Source organism: Alligator mississippiensis, chromosome 2, assembly GCF_030867095.1.
Source record: "Alligator mississippiensis isolate rAllMis1 chromosome 2, rAllMis1, whole genome shotgun sequence".
Lineage (NCBI taxonomy): Eukaryota > Metazoa > Chordata > Crocodylia > Alligatoridae > Alligator > Alligator mississippiensis.
Genome location: NC_081825.1, coordinates 230,878,796 through 230,898,629, shown reverse-complemented (window position 1 = coordinate 230,898,629; position 19,834 = coordinate 230,878,796). Strand labels below are relative to the sequence as shown.

Here is a 19,834-nt window from a genome sequence, read left to right as displayed (position 1 = left end):
GGTGACGCTAGAAGGTGACGATGATAGTGTCCTGACGTGAGTGTAAGAAGAAAGCCAACAGGGCTCCAGGAGTGTCACCCTCTTACTTCCAGGACCCTTATATTCACTCCCAAGGTGTAGCAAATTAGCATACAGTCTAGGCTTATGAGCCCTGAGCAGGACCAGATTAATGCATAGGCAAACTAGGCACATGCCTAGGGCCCTGAGCTGCGGGTGGCCCCTGGTCCTTCCCTCCACGGCAGCAGTACAAATGGCCCCGTTTACCTTCCTTCCCTTCCCTTCCCTTCCCCTCTGCCAGCCTCGCTGTCGTGGTGGCTGCTTCCTACTGGCAGCTCCGAGGCCCTCTCCATATGGGCAGCAGCACCAGGGTGGGGAGGAGGTTTCGACCAGCCCAGGGCCTACAATTTTGTTTGCCTAGGGCCCACTAAAGGGTTAATCTGGCCCTGGCCCTGATGAGGAAATCTCTGGCCATATTGCGGCTGTTCTGACATGGCAGAAAATGCATCATGAAATATGAATAACCACCCTCACAGCTAGGAATACTGTAACCCCCTGTGTAACTAGAGAATTATCTGCTGTGTCAGTAGTTGGTTTCTAGAGTTTGGAGGCATAATGATATCAGAGGTTCCTCCCTCAACCTCTTCTTCTCTTTTATGCTGTTTGCTGCCTTGTGAACAGTAGCGAGAGTGTAACAAAGGTCACTGGGTGCAAAAGGCTCCCAGACTGTCTCTGTGACTATTTTTGAGGCCGCTAGGACACTTGCTGACTTTATGAAAAGTCCTCCTCAGAGATATAGGGATTTCTACTGTACTCTGAGCATCGCTACACCAGGGTTTCTGCCAGGGCAGTGCCATTTTGAGTTGCAGCCGAAGTTCTGCAGAAAACCCACAAATGGAGGCAGGCTCTCCTTCCCAGCTGCCCATTCCTTTTTTTTGGGACCAAACCAGTAAGTTCTGGATACCATGGCAGAATGGAGGTTGGTAGTAGGTTGTGCCTCTCTGACCTACCTTGCCCTTGCAGCATTTTGGGCCAGTGGGCAGCCTCTAGCTCAGGTTTGACTGCCAGATGCTAACAGAAGCTGGGGAAATGATTCAAGCCCCGGGGCTTAAAGGACTGCTGCTTCATCTCCTGTAATATACAGGAAGAAACAGCATTTCATTGGAAATACTTTAGTTATGTCCCAGAGCCTAAGGAAGCAGCAGTGTAAAGAGTGGGGCTGCCCTCTCACAGGCAGGCAGGTTTGGCATGAATGAGAAGTGTTTGGTATATGAAAGGCCTCCACAGAATTTTAAAAACCCTTGTTTTCTTTTGCCCCATGTATCTGACAGGTGGCACTGCCAAGCCAATGGACTCCCCACAGCTGCCAACCTTAATTAACGAAACCACGTGCTTGCAGTCCCCACTCTGAGCCTCCAGCACAGAGTCAGAGCTCAGGCATCAGACAGACAGGAGGGGCCATTTAGTTTTGCTGTAATCACCCTGACCACTAATGAAAACACATCCGACTCAGCAGGCTTAGCTTTCTGGCTGGGATGCTGGGCGCCTGCTTTTCTGATTCAGGACCAGGAAGAGACAATTTGCCTCTTTCTGTCTAATGCGGACAGACAGGAGGACAAAACACAGCTTCTATGAGCGTGAGAGGAGGGCTGCTTAATGGAGCATAAGCTGCTCTCTCTCACAGATTCTCTGGATTGACCTAGTCATTCCCACTGCTTTGCCTTGCTGGCCTCCAGCTTATGCCAAATCAGTATGGCATTTGGGGGGCCTGGTTCTGAAATTATCTGAATTTGTGTCTCACCGGGACCTACTATTCGTCTCTCATAGTATTATAATTAGCAAGTAGGGTTCAGCTGGACAAAATCACTTTGCCATTAAAAGGGAACTTTTGCTTTCCAGCACAACTGAGGACTTCGTTGAATCTTCTATATAGACTGGACCCTGATACTTTGCAGTTAGCAAATGAAGGGAGAGAGTAAGAGGCATAAACTTTGGACAAAGAGAAGTTTTCAGATAAGTAAATTTCTCAGAGAAGCTTTAGTGGTAGCTGGATCTTAGGGTACTGAAACCTTTTTCACAATACAAATGAATTCCTGCTAAGGTGCCTTCTTTTTGAGAACTGTTGAGAGTTCAAAAAGAGACAAAGCTTCAGTGGTTTCCAGCATTTTCAATTTTGTTAATTAATTAGTAGGTCTAAGCCAAACATGTGTAGGAACACCAGAAGCTGACAGTGGCCTACATTAGGTATCCTGCCAGTGGGAAGTTTTTGCTAGGATACTTATGACCAGAAAGCTTTAAAGAAGATGACCAGGATCTTGAAGTACTGACCATGATATTAAGTAAGGGTAAAGTACTGAATGTGTTCTGGATGGGAAGCCAGTGTAGGGTGCACTGTCTGTATGATACCCTTATAGCTCCCATACTCATAGTATCTGGGTTCCTCACAGTCATATGCATTTATCAACTCTTGCTTCTGATCACAAATCATCCTACTCCCCTTATTGCACCAGTGATGCCACAGACAATGTTAGCACTAGACATAGACAATATTTGAAAATAAACTAATTTCAAAGCTACTTTTTAATTTTTTTTCCTTTTTTCTGTTTTGTTTCTTCTGTCGCAAATATGAAACACAGAAAAGTTCCCAGTGAGGCCCTTACCACTGCGTAATTAGCTCATACTGTCACATTCCACTTTCCTTACTCCTCCTCCCTTCCCATTGTCATTACAATCAAAGTGTGATCTTTCAGGTCAGAGTTATGGAAGAGAAGGCAAAACTGGCCAACATGAAGACGAGTGAATCTGAGAGCACTCTGTACAAGAAATACCAGGAGCTGGTAGGCACAGTGCAAGGAAAGGATGATCTGATCAACAGACTGGAGAGACAGCTGGAGAAACAGGTAAAGCCACTCTCTACTGGTGGAACAGTAACATGGATGGGTCACAGAGACTGAAGGTAATATATGGTAATGTCAGGTGTGGCTTATGTCTATGTCATTCATATGTATTCATGCCTCAGTTTTCTCCTCACAAGTCACCTGTCTGTCTGTATTAGCTTGGGTAGGATAGCTTTCTGACCAAGGCTAGATTCCTCTCCTTCCAAAAAGAAACATAAGAGTTCAACCAAAGAGCAAACAGCCTCTCTGCGGCCCTTACCAAACTCAGTAGTCCTTTCCCTTCAGTGAGAGGTGTCCATATCCGCACTCTGTGGGGCACCACATGCTCTCCTCCTATTATAGGAGTCAACCCTGGAAACCTAAATTGTGAGAAGGGTCTTAGGTAAACCCAAGACAGCCCTGCCACTTCTGCACAGAACTTCTTTGGCTCCCCTGTACAAGGTCATTCTGTGGTTCATCTCTAGCTCTGCCAAGCTGCTCTCAGCAGGGAGCACTCTCCCCAGTCTTTGGCAAACCTCCCAGCACAGTGCTCTTGCCAACCTCCTCCCCTACTGAGGGCAGGCTGCCTCTTACATTTCCTAGTAGGTCTGGTTCTCAGTCACCTGCGCTGTCTTGTGATGGGAGTGGGGGACAAGGCACAGGCCAGAGTTAAAATCTGAACTCCTTAAACCCCTTTCACCTTGTAACGATGTTAATGGCAGAGAGGACAAGATGTCTTTTTACCTATCAGTTTACAAACTTACAAATAAATGGCCTCTTTCTCCTTTAAAAATCATCCTTTTGCTCTTTAGTTTTACTGTGTTCCCCTGATAAGGGAACATCTCTTTCCCTTTCCTCTCCCCTAACTACATTCACAGTTCTCACTACTCCTGGGCTTGGCATCCTACCAGCTGTGGAACCAGGACACTGCTTATGATTGCAGTCTTCTCTCTACTCCAGCTATTCACACACACCACCAAATCTGCTCTTAGGAGACTACAAACTGAAGCTGGGCTGATTTGGATTCATCATGACTACAGTGGACCCAGTTCTGGCCTCTAGGGAGTCCTTTTTGACCTGGCAAACTAAGAACCAGTGGATCTAAGTTAAATAACATTCAACCTTTGCTCCTGCATTGAATTGTCCCACAATACCAGCTTGCATTGCCCACTGGTAAATTTTCAAATAAGCATCTTTATGTGCTTGTTCACATTGTCCCTCACACCTGAACTTCCAAAAATCTACCTCTCTATCCTTTAGATCCTTCCTTAAAACTGGTTTGCTTTGATACCCACAAAAGGCTTGACAATGGTTGGGCTGCTGGTGCAAAAACAGCACTGAATATCAAGCTGGCCAAAATGTCTCATTTGTTTTTACTTGGCTACCCGTCTCTTTGTATCCATCTTTTCTCTCTGGTCTAATACTTAGCTAGAATGTTCTTTGGGGCAAGAGCCATCTTTTGTTCTGTGTTTGTACAGCATCTAGCACAAAGGTGTTAATAATAAAAGTAGCTACTCCCGCAGAGAATAGAACCAGAAATACAACTTTAGGACTGCAGCTGCCCAGGATGAGTGCCATTTAAATCTGAGTAGCCACCATACCATAAAATCTGAGCTGTCTGAAATGAAGGTTGAAGTTCCCCAGATACTCTTCAAACAAGCCTTCTCCCAGCAATGTAGATAAGTTTTTATAGATGTTGGGTAAAATCTTGAGATGCCTTCCTTATGGTGGGTGTGCCTCATGGGATCTTTGGTCCTCCCAAACAAAAGGCAAGCCAAGGTAACTGCCCTCCCCCCCCCACCCCTGCCTCCCCTATAACCACCCCTCTGTAGTGTGTACAGGGCTGCCTTCTTTAATTGCTGTTTGTGCTGCTGGGCTCCACTGTTTTAAGAAGAGTCTCTCATCTTTCATTGGCACCTAATTCTATAATCCATTGGGGAAGTTTACCAAGGCCCATTAAAACAGCTAGATTACCAAGGTCCAATCTGCCCCAGACTGAACCTGGGCTGATTTGGATTCATCATGAGATGTGAAGCCTTTTATTTTGGGGATCCCTGGTTTAAATTCAAAGTAGACTGGGAGAGTTGGAGTCTTAGTGAAATGTAAAGACTGATATCACCCAGGTCATTTATTTGATTAATAATCAAGCGTGTAATCTGGGTAGTTCTGGGCATTGGTAAAAGAATGCTTAGCAATTTATCATTTGGTCTCTGATCTGAATCAGGCCCAGGTCATTAAGGATTCAAGGACATTTCCATTTCATGGCTGTTCAGAGGCCTGTTAAATACACTGCATAGGATTTGCCAGATCATATCGGAGCAGGAGTCTGTCAAGTCTGAAATCCTGACTCGAGCAGAGGCTGGTACCTGATGACTCAGAGGAAAGCTAAAGTAATGCACATAACAAATGTTAATGCTGTATGTGAGAGAAAATCCTGATTCCCCCCACAGGAGGCATGAGATTTGATTACTTTTATCTTAACATGTTTAATTCCAAATGTTATTATTGGTTATAAAATTACCTAGGCCTATTTTAAAATCATCACAGTACTTGAATAAACTGTGCTGCTGAGGTAGTGAACTGCACAGATCAGTGAAAATGGATGTGAAGAAGTGTAGGATTTCCTCTTATGTGCTGTTAACTGAATGAACCTCTTCTAAAAAGGAGGGCATGGATAATTTTTCAGTATTCCCAGGTCTCAGTAAACCAGATGCCACATTACAAAATCCACTACCGGATTGGGCACAAAAAATCCATTATCACTATTGTCTGCCTCAGGAGACAATAAGCTAAGCTAAACTTCCCCCTTTTGCTCTTAGAGGTGGTTTCTCTATTTAACATGTCTGATAACATTTCTATGTAGCTTGTGCGCCAATCCCAAGAGCACACCTGAGAAACAGCCCCATCTGCTTCTCCAACTCTGTACATACCACTTGTTGAAAAAATATTGCATACTTGCTTTCTGGAACAAAGCCAGGGACACTCACAATCTCAGCCTTGGGTGTACTCCTGACAACAGCACTGGGTACAGACGGAACTGCTCTGATGGTAACTACACAACATTTTTTCAGCATGTGGTGTGAGAAGTGAACACAAGTGGGTAGGGCTTGTTTCTTGGCAGTCGTCTTGGGCTCATTTTAGAGGCAGCGTAGACATATTATAGGCTTTTCAGAAATATGGAAGTTGGCATTGGCACTGACCATGCTGTACCTGTTTTGTGGATGGACAGTCTTCAGCAGCACCAATCCAGCACCATTCAAGAAGAAAAAAAAGAAAGAAAACTACAACTGCAAAGCTGATGTTTTGGTAAAATTACCAGAGAAGAATATTTGATTTCACAACTATTATTTTTTAGTTGAATTACCAGAGCCTCCATGAGTCCTAGTGATGGAGTATGACTTCATTGTGATAGACCCTGGACAAACACAGAACAACATACCTCATCTGCCAGCCTACTGTCAATTCCTGTGGTGTTCCCAGCTTAGAATTTTGTCCTTTAGTCCCCGGTTTCATAGATTTCATAGACATCAGGGCTGGAAGGGACCTTGCGAGATCATTGGGTCCAGCCCACTGCTCAAAGGGCAGGAAGTGACCTGGGGTCAGATGACCCCAGCAAGATAAGCATCCAAACGCAACTTGAACGTGTCCAGAGTAGGTGCTTGCACCACTTCTGGTGGGAGTCTATTCCAGACTCTGGAGACTAGGACAATAAAGAAGTTTTTCCTTATATCCAGTCTAAAATGGCCTTCCAGCAGTTTGTGGCCGTTGGACCTTGTCTTCCCTAGGGGAGCCCTGGTGAACAGACATTCTCCCAGATCCTGATGTACCCCCAATCATGACCTCCAAGTCTCTTTTGGATGTAGTGTTAGTGAGTGAAGCACTGCCGAGCCTATAGGTATGGTGTGGGTTCTTCCTCCTGAGGTGGAGCACCTTGCATTTCTCTATATTGAAGGTCATCGGGTTTATATCCGCCCACCTGCAAGCCTGTCCAAGTTGGCCTGAATTCCCAGCCTATCCTCCAGTGTAACCGTGCTTCCCCACAGTTTGGTGTCCGTTTCGTGGGGAAGCAGATTTAGCCAGTCTGCTTCTGACACCTGAATCCAGATTGTTAATGAATATATTAAAGAGTAGTGGGCCAAGTACAGAACGCTGAGGGATGCCACTGGTCACCATGGGCCATGTTGACTTGGTTCCATCAATTATCACTCTCTGAGTTTGACCACGAAGCCAGTTCCCCAGTCATCGGACCATGTGGTTGTCAAAGCTGCAGTTCCCCAATTTTGCCACGAGGACATCGTAGGAGACCAAGTCAAAGGCTTTTTTGAAATCCAAGTAAATGACATCTACCTCTCCCTGCCCTGTCCAGGTGACACAATACCTGGTCATAGAAGGAGATGAGGTTGGTCAGGCATGACCTACCCGTATCGAAGCAGTGCTGGCTGTCTCTCAGAATGGTGTCTTCTGTCAGCCTGTGATTGATGGAGTCTTGATAATTTTCTCCAAGATCTTCCCAGGGATTGAGGTCAAACTTACTGGCCTGTATTTCCCTGGATCTTCCTTACTTCCTTTCTTGAAGATAGGCACCACATTGGCTCTCTTCCAGTCTGCGGGAACCTCTCCCAAACACCATGAGTTCTCAAATATCTGCGCCAATGGCTGAGTTAAGATGCCAGCCAACTCTTTTAGCACTCTTGGGTGCATTTCATCAGGGACTGCTGACTTATGGGTGTCCAGCCTCTCAAGGTGTTCCCGCACAAGGTCTTCTCCAAATGTAGGCATATGATCACCCGTACCCTCATAATCCTGTGTCCTGTCAGGCAGGGTGATCCCTTTGGACTGGTGAAAAACCAATGCAAAGTAATCATTGACGAGATTAGCTTTTTCCTGGGTGTCAGTTGTCAGCTGCCGCATGTGATTCAGCAGGGGTCCAATGTTGCCCTTATTTTTCTTAAGGAAAATATCTGAAGATGGACTTTTTATTGTCCTGGATTCCTGTAGCTGGCTAAAGCTCAGTTTCAGCCTTGACTTTTCTGGTCCACTCCCTACAGGTGCGGGCCAGTGATGCATAATCCTCCTTAGGGGTATTTCCCATCTTCCAACACTTATTGGCTTCTCTTTTAAGCTATGAGTTCCCTATTTAGCCAAGGGGGGTTCCCAGCCCTTTTACTACCTTTCCTGAAGGCTGGAACAAATTTCTCTTAAACTTTTAGGATCGTGTCTTGAAGGAGCGACCACTCATCTTGCATTCCCTTCCCTGTCAGATTGTGATCTTTCAGGGCCCTGACAACCAACCTTCTGAGCTCATGAAAGTCAGCTTTCCTGAATTCAAGAATTTCTGCATTGCTGACATATTTGCCAGCTTTGCAATGGATAAGGAAGGTGATCAGCTCATGACCACTGTTACTGAGCTTCACTTCAATCCTCAGGTTGCTCACTAGATCATCCCCTTTGGCCAGAACCAGATCTAGCAGTGCCTCACCTCTTGTCTGCCCATGTACTTCTTCAGCCAGATTGAGCTTGTCAGTGCAGGTGAGGAAGCTACACAACTGATCAGATTTGGCTGAATGCTCCTCCCGAGATGTCAGGGTGGTTGAAATCACCCATGACAACCATGCACCGAGAGCGTGCAGCCTCTGTTAGTTCCCTAGAGAATTGGTAGTCTAGCTCTGCCTCCTAGTTAGAAGGTCTGTGATAGACTCCTACAGTTATATCCCCTACACCACGTTTCCCCTGCATTCTAACCCTGAGGGTTTCAAGTTGCCCTCCTTGGGTACCAATGTCAGCTAGTAGGGAAGTGTACTGCTCCTTGACATAGAAAGCTACACCCCCACCCTTCCTCCCAGCACAATCCCTCCTATACAAGGTATAGCCGTGTATACTTGTAGTCCAGCCATAGGTGGAGTCCCACCAGGTCTCTGTTATCCCTACAAAGTCATATATGTTATTGCTTAGCAGGAGGGCCAGTTCCTCCTGTTTGTTCTCCATGCTCCTGGCATTAGTGTACAGGCAGCTAAGCCTGGCACTGGAAGCCCTAGGCTTCTCTGTACACTTAGGAGAGTCCCATCCATGGGCTGGGGTAGAAGTAAGTTCGACTGTATTTCCTGACCTGCTGATTATGTGCTTATCTCTTCCTGGACTTGTTCTGATGGCTGTCTGCCCATCCCCCAGTGAGCTTAGTTTAAAGCTCTTGTCAAGCAGGTCAGCCAAACTGGTTGAAAAAAGCTTCTTTCCCGTTGGGGTGAGGTGGAGGCCATCTCTTCCCAGCAGACTGCTGCCTCTCTCCCTGAGGTGCGGACTGTGATTGAAGAAGCCGAAGCCTTCACAGTGGCACCAATTCCTCAGTCTTCTGTTAACCTCTTCAATACATCTCTTCCTCCTGTGCCTGTGACCCGTAACCTGGAGGATGGAGGAGAAAAATCACCTGTGCCCCCAAACCTCTGAGCCCAGCCCCAAGAGGCCTGTAGTCATTCATGACCCAGTCAGGATTGCTCCAAGCCATGTCATTTGTGCCCACATGGATGAGGAGCATGGGGTAGCGGTCAGAAGGCCAGATAAGTTTCAGGATCCTCTCAGCTACATCCTGGATACGGTCCCCTGGGAGGCAGCAGACCTCACAGGTTAAGAGATTGGGGCAGCAAATCGCACCCTCTGTCCCCCTCAAGAGGGAAACTCCCACAACAACCACCCTGCATGTCTTCTTTGGTGTGGATGCTGGTTGCCTTCCTTCCTCAAGTGCTGGAGTTGGTGACTTTGCTGGCTCTGCAGAGGCTGCTGCGAGGGGTTCGTATCTGTTATGGAGTCCCAGGAGGGTGGTGACCCTGGTGCAGGGCGCCTTGGGGCCGGAGAAGACCTTTGTCCAAGCGACCCCTAACAGGACTTCATGGGGGCTCCTCTTGTCCACCCTCATCTTGCTAGCCTTCCTTGTTTTTCCATCCTCATTCCTCAGCTGAAGAGCCTGGCAGTAGGCATCAATCTCCTCTTTGCCATCCCTGATGGCATGCAGCCTCTGCACTGCAGCCTGGAGCTCCCTATCTGGCACCCTAGAGACTCTAATGTGGAGCACACCCCACAAGGGGAGGTGTCTTTGCTCCTGAACCCAGGTGCCTGCATTCATGCCAGGAAGCCCCCAGTTCTATTAACTTTGGCTTGTTTACATGTCATTTCTCAATGAAAGCATGAACTGTTTATTGCAGGGATTTATGGCAGAAATATCAGGCTTTTGAAACAATCACCCTGCCTAAGCCTCCTGTCTCCAATTCCTGCCCTTTAAACTCTAGTTGCAACAAAGGGACATTTAGAGAGCTCTTTTCATTCTGAAGGATTGCAAAGTGTATTACATATTACACGGAGGAATTGCTTCATTCTTCAGTGAAGTACTGCCAACAATGGGGTGGACGACTACAGCAAGATAATAACTCATGGCAACATTACACAACAGTTTAGGATAGGAAGACTATGGACAAATGAACTGTGGAAGACAAGATATAACTGCCTAGACTAGAATTATATCAGGGTACAACATGCTTCTGAAATATGTGCCAGGAGATCGTTAGCTTAAATTGTTAAGCGTGACCAGTAACTTCAGTACCCAGTTGAGGCACTTTGAAGGGGCTAGGCTTATAGAGGTCAGGTGGATAGTAATATCTTAATACACTTCAGCCCTGAGATCTTTCCTCTTAACTGAAGATCCATTGAATAAGTCACTCCTGATACAGTAACTGATTGAGAACATGATTATGCTGCCCTAATGCAGGTAACCCTCTCTTTTGCCACAGAAGCAGTTGAGAGCTCAGGAAGCTACAATTGTCCAAGAAAAGGCTGCCAAGATCAAGGAGTGGGTAACATTTAAGCTAAGAGAGGTAAGTCCCCAGCCTGCTGTCAGTGTCTGCGATGTAATTGGGGCAGGTGCTGCTGTTGGTTGCTAGAGTTGCAGACGGAGTACTCTCTACAGGGAATGGCATTCACTCTTGCACAAAAGGGTCCTTCATTTTTGACACTGCATGCAGCTCACAGTGCAGGGGCTGATGCACTGTCTTGGGCTATGAACAAATATAACTTTTACCTGTTTTAAAATGGGAAGGGAAGCTGCCACAGGTGAAGCGTAAACCCAGAAGTTTCTGGCTAAAGGGTTATGTCCCTCCACGCAGTCAGACCAATTGCCATATTTGTCATCAGGCAGACATTTTACCCCATGCTCAGATTGGTATGGACAGTGGGGAGTTTTGCTTTCCTCTAGTGGGGGGACATGGTCCTCTTCCTGGGGTCTCTTGAGCATATATAAACAACCTTTGCAGCAACATTGGCCACTGCAGTCCCCTTGCTTTACCTAAGGAAGGTTATGCTGTTACATCCTGGGTTTTATGTCAAAAGTTGACAGTGTAGTCTTGCTAAGCAGTTAGACAATGTATTTGTATAGGACGGTTTGCATAGGGATGATCCTGCCTCAGGCAGGGGGTTGGACTAGCTGACCTCTCAAGGTCCCTTCCACCCTACTTCTCTGTTATTCTATGAGCACAAAGCAACTGTTATGATATACCATTAAGGTTGCAGTGGAACTACATTTACATCACCACAGGAGCATACAGATGTAACAGTTCTGTTTATATTATTAGTGACTCTGTCTACCTCAGTAAATTAATGCTAAGTTGTCATGACAGGATCTTAGGCTCCAAGATCCAGTCTCTGACAAAAACCGTTCTCCCACTAGAAGGCACGAAAATGTTTCACTCCTTTTCCTTCAGCTCCCCAAATGCTGTGCCTAGCATTTTTTCCAACGGGGCAATTTTCCAAAAGGGCCCAGCTTCTTTACCTATTGCTCCAACTCCGAACATTATTGTTTTCCTCCACCGTGGCATTCTGTCATATCTGTCCTTCACCTTTATCTCAGAATAATTTTGAACCATTATTAAAGGGGAAGGGAACTTGCTGCTCAGCAGTGTTCATTAGCTGTTACAATTTAACATTGCCCAACTTCTATAGTGGTATAAGTGAGTTAAATTGCTGTAACCTCAACCTTGAAAGAAATAGTGTTAAAGCTTCAATAGTTTCACTCCACTTACAAGAGAAGATATAACAGTTATATCAAAACTGCTTATAACTTTCTAATTTAATTCTAATATAACTGTTATCTCTGTCCATGCCTTGAGCATGTTTATTCTAGGAAGGGAGTTGTTGCACCTAAAGATAAAGCAAAAGGTCTCTTTGTGCCTCCCATGCATTTGGGTGAGACTCTTTAGGAGTGCTTCAATAATTCACTATGTTATTCTACTTCCCCCTCTCAGGAATAGATTTGAGTGAAGCAATTTTTGTCTTTCTCCTTAGCCTATCATGCTACAAGGGGATGTGTTACAAGGCACAAAGGGTGAAGGAAAGCAGCCACTCCCAAGCTGTCTCTTTTAGACTCTTTTCCTAAAATGTCAGTGATAAATTATAAAAAATAAGAGGGAAGAGATATTAAGAGGCTGTTTCATAGATTCATAGATGCTAGGGTCGGAAGGGACCTCAATAGATCATCGAGTCCGACCCCCTGCATAAGCAGGAAAGAGTGCTGGGTCTAGATGACCCCAGTTAGATGCATATCCAACCTCCTTTTGAAGACCCCCAGGGTAGGGGAGAGCACCACCTCCCTTGGGAGCCCGTTCCAGACCTTGGCCACTCTAACTGTAAAGAAGTTCTTCCTAATGTCCAATCTAAATCTGCTCTCTGCTAGCTTGTGGCCATTATTTCTTGTAACCCCCGGGGGCGCCTTGGTGAATAAAACCTCACCAATTCCCTTCTGTTCCCCCGTGATGAACTTATAGGCAGCCACAAGGTCACCTCTCAACCTTCTTTTGCGGAGGCTGAAAAGGTCCAGGTTCTCTAGTCTCTCCCCGTAGGGCTTGGCCTGCAAGCCCTTAACCATACGAGTGGCCCTTCTCTGGACCCTCTCCAGGTTATCCGCATCCCTCTTGAAGTGCAGCGCCCAGAATTGCACGCGGTACTCCAACTGCGGTCTGACCAGCGCCCGATAGAGGGGAAGCATCACCTCTTTGGATCTATTCGTCATGCATCTGCTGATGCACGATAAAGTGCCATTGGCTTTTCTGATGGCTTCGTCACACTGCCGGCTCATATTCATCTTGGAGTCCACTGGGACTCCAAGATCCCTTTCCGCTTCCGGAAAGGGAATGTTATGGAGGGTAAGAGAGATGCTTTAGCAGGATATTTGAGAATAGGTGGTGAAGTGCAGGAGGGCTTTTCCAGACAGTAGTAGCTGCAGTGGGGAGAGGCTTCTGGACTTAAAGTTAAATTAGTCTGTGCTTTTTCTTATTCTGGTCTTTAGATGTTATTGCAGGCAGAGTTCTAAATGCAGCCTGAGTGAAGAGGAAAACGTTTCAAATTATTTTTCTGTTTTTATTATCGCTGTTGTTTCATAGCTTGAGCTAGAAAATTACCATCTGAGAGACTGTAATCAGCAGCTGTCGGAGCAAATTGAAGCCCTTCAGGACACATTGCAAGGTAAATGTGTTCACCTGGGACTGTAGCCTAGTAACCAGCAGAGGAGTGGAAATCAAGAATCTTGGGTTCAGTTTTTGGCTGCCACAGATTAAGTGTGGCATTAGGCAACTAGAATAATAGCCCTGTTCCTCAGTTTGTCCATTTTAACATGGGAATAACAAAGCCCTCAAAGGGCTGCTATTAGGCTTTATTAAATTAATGTTTGTGAAATCAACTGGAGAGAAGACTCTAGAGAAAGACCAAATGGTGGTGTTGTAAAGATGTTCTTGATTGGGCAGTAGAGACTTAGCTCCAAGCCTCTGAGTTAGAAATTTGTTACTGCCTCCAAACTTATGCAGCCAGTGGACTCAAGGTGTCAAGAGTCTTAACTGCAGTCAGTGGCAAAACCTCCAATCACTTCAGTGCTACTAGATCAATTGCTTGATGGATGTCATTACACTTCCTTCCCAGGAAGAAGGTAGACCCATCCTTTAAAAGCCGCTCTCAAAAATGGAACTATTTTGACTTGCTGTTGGCAGTCATAGCAAGAAAGAAGACAAGAACAGGACGAGCCAAGGGAGACTGAACTCTTTCTTGCTTTTATAAAATTAGATCCCTCTGGCACAGGACTGAGGCATATTAGCAGATTAGGTAGAAGAAGATTGTGCTGCCTGTACCTTTGTTGTCGTTTTTCTGTAGTGAAATGCAGGACTTTGTTCCCCAGTGTTGAGAGTCTAACATCTTTTTTTTTCAGAACATGATTTACTCTTTTTTTAAAAAGGAAGAAATCCTCTCTTGTCCAATTTTTTTTTAAATGAGCTCAGTTGAGGCTAGTAACCCAAGCAATGACTGGGACTTGATCTGAGCAGGCAGGGGCCATTTCTCTCCTACTAAGCTCTCATTTTGGCATCTTTCATGCCTCTGCTCCCACCCCTCTACCACAATGGAACAGTGCAAAGTTCCCTCCAAATCCCAGTATATTTCCAATCCAATGCTTTGCGAGCAAGCTTTTTTCTCATCCTTTCTGGCTCTGACTGTTTACAGGGAGAGAATGGCTGGTAAGCTGCGTTAATAATCTGGTATTAAGTGTTCTCTGGATCCCAACCCACTGAATAGTAAACAGCTTAGCACTGCCCACCCACCCCCCATTGAACTACACAGTCTCGCTAAATTCAGAGGCCCCAACAGAGAGGGGCCAGCCATGCTGGTATTAACAGCTTCCTCTGCTGCCATCACCCATCCTGCCTAGGGAGCTGCCAACATACCAGTAATATTTAAAATAAGTGACCTTATTACATAGTTACACTGATTCCCCATTTTGGAAACACTGGAATTTGTTATGCGGAGATTATCAGATAGGACTATGTTGGTCTCACAATCAAATCCTTGTGAGAAGAGGGTCAAACCTGGATAGTCTTTGTTCCTTCCTGTTTTCTTCAGCTGCCTTTCTAATATCACAGAAAAGCAGGTTTTATTCTCTTCACAATACAGCCGCTGCTTCTCCTTCCTTCCATCATTATGCTTCTTCAATTGGTATTGACCTCTTTGTCAGCCCTACTGGCAACAGAATGAGCATTATCAATGATGTGTTATGATGCGTGATTATTCATATTCCCAAAGAGTTTCTATGGCATCTTGGAGTCTGGTTCTTTTAAGTGGAAGACACTGTTTAAAAATGGCTAGAAATCCTGAACTGATCCATGTAATTTCCCATCCTGTTGCAGATTTTACACACAATATGAAACATGTCAAGGTAGGATGGGGTATCTGTGCAAGACAAGGCTAAAATGAAAAGGGGGTAGATAATCTCTTTGGTCATCACTGATTGAAAAGATACAACCCTAGTAGACCTGGTCTGCAAGGCTCCTGGAGCACTGGTTTCACTGGTCCACCTCCTTTCAAGCCTCGCAGAGACTCTGGCATGGATGCACTGTGGAAACCAGGTCTCCAGATAGGGGAAGAATGAGGGTAGAAACCTAGTGGTTCTTTGAGGCCACTCCACAGGTAGACCATGGACACATCTACATGAGACACTTTATTGTGCAGCAGACCAATTTACTGCACAGTAAGCTTCACTGTCTACATGTGCAGATGCTTACTGTGCAGTAAATTGGTCTGCTCTGAGGTTAATTTGCTACCAGCAATTGCTCCCTGCCCCTGGGAGCTGCCTGCTGCCAGGGCAGGCTCCAGTGGCAGAGCCCAGGCTGGGATAATGTCCCCCTACCCTGGCAGCAGGGAGATGCTGGCTCTGTGATCACAACAGGGGGTGGAAGATTGCTCCCTGCCCTTGGGAGCTGTCTGCTGCCAGGGCAGGATCTGATGGCAAAGCCTAGGCTGCGACAATATCCCCTCGCCCTGGCAGTGGGGAGCTCCTCACTCCATGATTGGAACTGGGGGTGGGGAATTGCTCCCTGCCCCTGGGGCAGGATATGTTGGCTAACCCCAGGCTGGGACAATGTCCCCCTGCCTCGGCAGCAGAGAGCTCTCAGCCCTGACTCCATGATCAGAGCTGAGGCTGGGAGATTGCTCCCTGTCCTGGGGAGTTGCTTGCAGGCAGCTCCCAGGGGCAGGGAGCAATCTGCCACCATGTAGATGTACTCCCCCATAGACTTACTACACAGTAAGCCTACTTCAAATTTATTGTACATATAGATGCACCCCATAAAAAGTTAATGCTGGTACTGCCATTAGTATTTGCTGTGGTCTAACGGCCTGAGATTAGTACTGGAAAACTGAAGCAGAAAGGTCCATTTCCAGCAGTGACTCATTATGTTACCTTGGGGCACATCGTTTCCATTTCCTTACCTTTGAAAAGCATTTTTTGGATTATTCATTTGGCCAAACACACTATAAACACAAGGTATTATTGTTCAACCAACTCACAGCTCCCCTTCAGAGTCTAAAACGCATCCCACATCTCCCTGAGGGAAGAGGTAGGGTTGGTGACTGCTGGAGAGCCCTGGGGAACACAACCTAGATGTGCCCACAATGGGTAGAGGCCTCCTCAGTGCCTCTCCCAGGGTTCTCCTGATGTAGTGGAAGCAGGAGGCGGTCCAGGTACAGCTCTCCTGCCAATTCAGCAGGGTTTAGCCTTACTTCTCCAGATCTCAGGACCCCCATTGAAAGGAATCTGTAGGACTCAGGTTGTCTACAGTCAGTGTGGAAACCAAAAAAAAAGTAAGAGGTAACAGAGCATAAGTATAGGGAAGGCCAGTCAGGCACTCCTGTTTATTCAATTTTCTAATACAACAGATAAAAATGAAAAAGAAAAAACAAAGAAGTGTGAGAGGCAAGGATTTCTTCAGGTAATCTCTTTTATTGGACCAATTGTGTATTATAGTTGGAAGTAAGAAATTGAGTTAGTAGAGTTAGAAATCCTTGACTCTCATATAATTTTTGGACGATCACAGCTACGGCATCACTATCAAGACAAAGGAGGACATTTTTGGGAACAAAACATACATTTAGCTTGTGAAACCTATTGCCACAAGCTGTGACATGGGGAAAATGGCATGGAAACTTTTTAAGTGGCGTTGGACATTGTATGTGAAAGACAGTGACCTTTTCACCTGGTTCAGTAGTCATAAAAGCTCTCAGTTTTCATTCTGCTTGGCATCCACCCATCACTGAGCTGAGGACAGGAGAAAACTAAGACGGATTTTCTGCTGTTTCAATTCACTATAGCTGAATGAAGTAAATAGGGTTATGATGATGCACATCACCTGAAGCTCTGGCTCATTATCTCTTCTCTAATATAGTGTTACTTCCCAGTCATGCACATATCAGTGCTTTTCCCTTGCCTTTAATCTGTTGAATGCTGGCCACTTTAAGAGAAGGCACTCTGTTACAGATGGGCAATGGGTCTCCTGCAGTATGGCTCCTACTGAAATACAAGTGACGTGAACACTGCCCTAACAACTGATACGAGCGATGATTTGGATTAAAGAGGGTAGGAGTTGAAATATTAAAATGTTTTAACCATTTTTCCCCTCCTCCTTTTGCAGATCTGACAACTATCCCTCCCACTGAATCTCTTTGGAGCTGCAACCCTTTGGTGACCAGAGCATCACTGTCACCTTTGCTGGAAAAGCCAGACCAGAACTCCATGCTGCTTGGGCAGGGTATCAAGCAGCTGTGTCAGGGTGTGCCTGCCAGAAGTATTCCTTCTACAGCAAATATAGTCTTTGTGGATGAAGCTGACATTGAAGATGAAGCTGATAAGCTGGTGCTTTCCCAGAACATGCTGAAGCTCATCCCGGACCCAAACTGGAAGCCCTCTGTAGACCAGGAGAGATTCCCTGCTGTAAATTCTGACGCCAGTTCAGAGTACCCTGGTGCCACACTCCTGGACCCACCCAATGAGACCACAAGGGTCCATGAAGCCCTGACTTTGCAGTCATCCCTGGAGGGCCCTGTTAACATATTAAATCAGATGGGAGCACAGCTGGACAACCCCTCAGATGAGCTAAGTGACAAGTTTCGCTCCCACAGGCTGGACTCCTCATCTTCAGGAGAGATACTGGGTGCCCCTGAAGGCTGTCTCTTGGCTGCAGAGCCAACACTGGATTTGCCATCATCCATCGGTCCTACACAGCCAAGCCTTCTGGGGAGGGATGGTTGCCTAGTTAGTAGTATGACTCTCCCAAAAATACGGACTCCCAGCAATCCAAGAGACAGTATCCAACTGGCCAAGAGACATTACAGCCAGCCCCAACCAGGGGCTAATCGCTTCCATCGTACGATAAGCATAGAGATCAGCACCTTCCAGCCCATAACAGACTCATCACTTTGCCATGTAGAAGTGGAAGAGACAGACATTGATGCTGAGCTGCCAGAGAAGATGGAGATAGAAGGGTGTCCAGTGGGAGAAAAGATTGGAAAGAGTGATGGGAGCAAGCAGCCTCCTGGTTCAGGACAAAAAAAAGCTGAAAGTCCTGAAAATCTAGTACTAGATCCAGGATGCAAACCTCCCACTCCACCACTGCACAGATTCCCATCATGGGTAAGACATGAAGGGGACACTGCCATTGATGACTTGGGACAGGGCTAAAACAAGCCAGAAGGGTCCCTGTTCCTTAGGTACAGTCCCTTCTAGAACCTGGATTGGAGACCAGTATTCACCTGCCATCAGTCAGAACCTATGAAAGCCACCAAAGCTTAGGGGCATTGTGACAGGTCGGCACTCTGGGCCGCCCTTAATGTGGCCTACACACCTGTCTCTAGGGCAACCGCCCGCCTACTCGCCTGCCACGCCTTGTTCTCAATTAATTAATTAGTATTAATTAGCGGGAGGCTGCCCTTATACTGCCCCACCACTAGGGGGCACTATCTGTGGCTCCGTTTCCTCCCCTACACCGCAGTCCACACCTTGCCGATGGGAATCGCTGTTGTCTCAGTTCTCTCGCTGTTCGGCCCCTTTCTGTTCTCCCTGGGCCTTCCTTCCTTTACTGCATGCTCCCTCTGGTGCTAGGGCTCCCTCCGGCCCCCTCTTGCTCTGTGCCCTCTTTTCTGGGGCCTTACCTACAATGCTGCCCCCTCCTGGGGCTTTTCGTGCCCACCCTTGGGCTTCCCAGTAAAGCTGCCCCCTATCTGGGGCTCTCCGTGCTTCTCAATAATGCAGCCCCCTTTCTGGGGCTCACCGTGCCCAACTTGGGCTTCTTAATAATGCGGCCCCCTTTTTGGGGCTCTCCGTGCCCACACTTGGGCTTCTCAATAAGGTGGCCCCCTTTCTGGGGCGTTCCGTGCCCACCCTTGGGCTTCCCAGTAAAGCTGCCCCCTATCTGGGGCTCTCCGTGCTTCTCAATAATGCAGCCCCCTTTCTGGGGCTCTCCGTGCCCAACTTGGGCTTCTTAATAATGCGGCCCCCTTTTTGGGGCTCTCCGTGCCCACACTTGGGCTTCTCAATAAGGTGGCCCCCTTTCTGGGGCGTTCCGTGCCCACCCTTGGGCTTCCCAGTAAAGCTGCCCCCTATCTGGGGCTCTCCGTGCTTCTCAATAATGCAGCCCCCTTTTTGGGGCTCTCCGTGCCCACACTTGGGCTTCTCAATAAGGTGACCCCCTTTCTGGGGCTCTCCATGCCCACACTTGGGCTCCTAAAAATGCTGCCCCCCTTTTCTGGGGCTCGCCGTGCCCAACTTGGGCTTCTCACTAATGCGCTCCCCTCTCTGGGGCTCGCCGTGCCCAACTTGGGCTTCTCACTAATGCGTTCCCCTCTCTGGGGCTCGCCGTGCCCAACTTGGGCTTCTCACTAATGCGCTCCCCTCTCTGGGGCTTGCCGTGCCCGACTCGGGCCTCTCAAACGCCCCTCTCTGGAGCTGGGGTCTATGCACCTCGTGTGCTGCGCCCGCTGGCGCTGGGGTCCTCACACTCCACTGTGAGTCCCCTATGAGGCCTCCTCCATCGCCTTATAGCCTCACCCAAACCACCGGTCTAACCAACAACAAAACAGAAGCCCCTGGGCTGTAACATAAATTGAAGCCGCCTGGC

General features: G+C 47.0%; 2 protein-coding genes across 3 annotated transcripts in view; one reads left to right on the top strand and one right to left on the bottom strand.

Moving 5' to 3' along the window:
- PLEKHH1 (pleckstrin homology, MyTH4 and FERM domain containing H1) overlaps positions 1 to 19,834 on the top strand; it is a 78,826-nt gene that overhangs the window by 19,174 nt on the left and 39,818 nt on the right. For both annotated transcript variants that reach the window (XM_006266446.4, XM_019476736.2), the window contains exons 4-7: positions 2,748 to 2,897; positions 10,649 to 10,732; positions 13,289 to 13,370; positions 17,354 to 18,351. In XM_006266446.4, coding sequence (XP_006266508.1) covers positions 2,748 to 2,897; positions 10,649 to 10,732; positions 13,289 to 13,370; positions 17,354 to 18,351 — 1,314 coding nt within the window. The remainder of the gene's footprint in view (positions 1 to 2,747; positions 2,898 to 10,648; positions 10,733 to 13,288; positions 13,371 to 17,353; positions 18,352 to 19,834) is intronic.
- Positions 1 to 19,834, bottom strand: part of TMEM229B (transmembrane protein 229B) — a 154,417-nt gene that overhangs the window by 123,777 nt on the left and 10,806 nt on the right. The window lies entirely within an intron of this gene.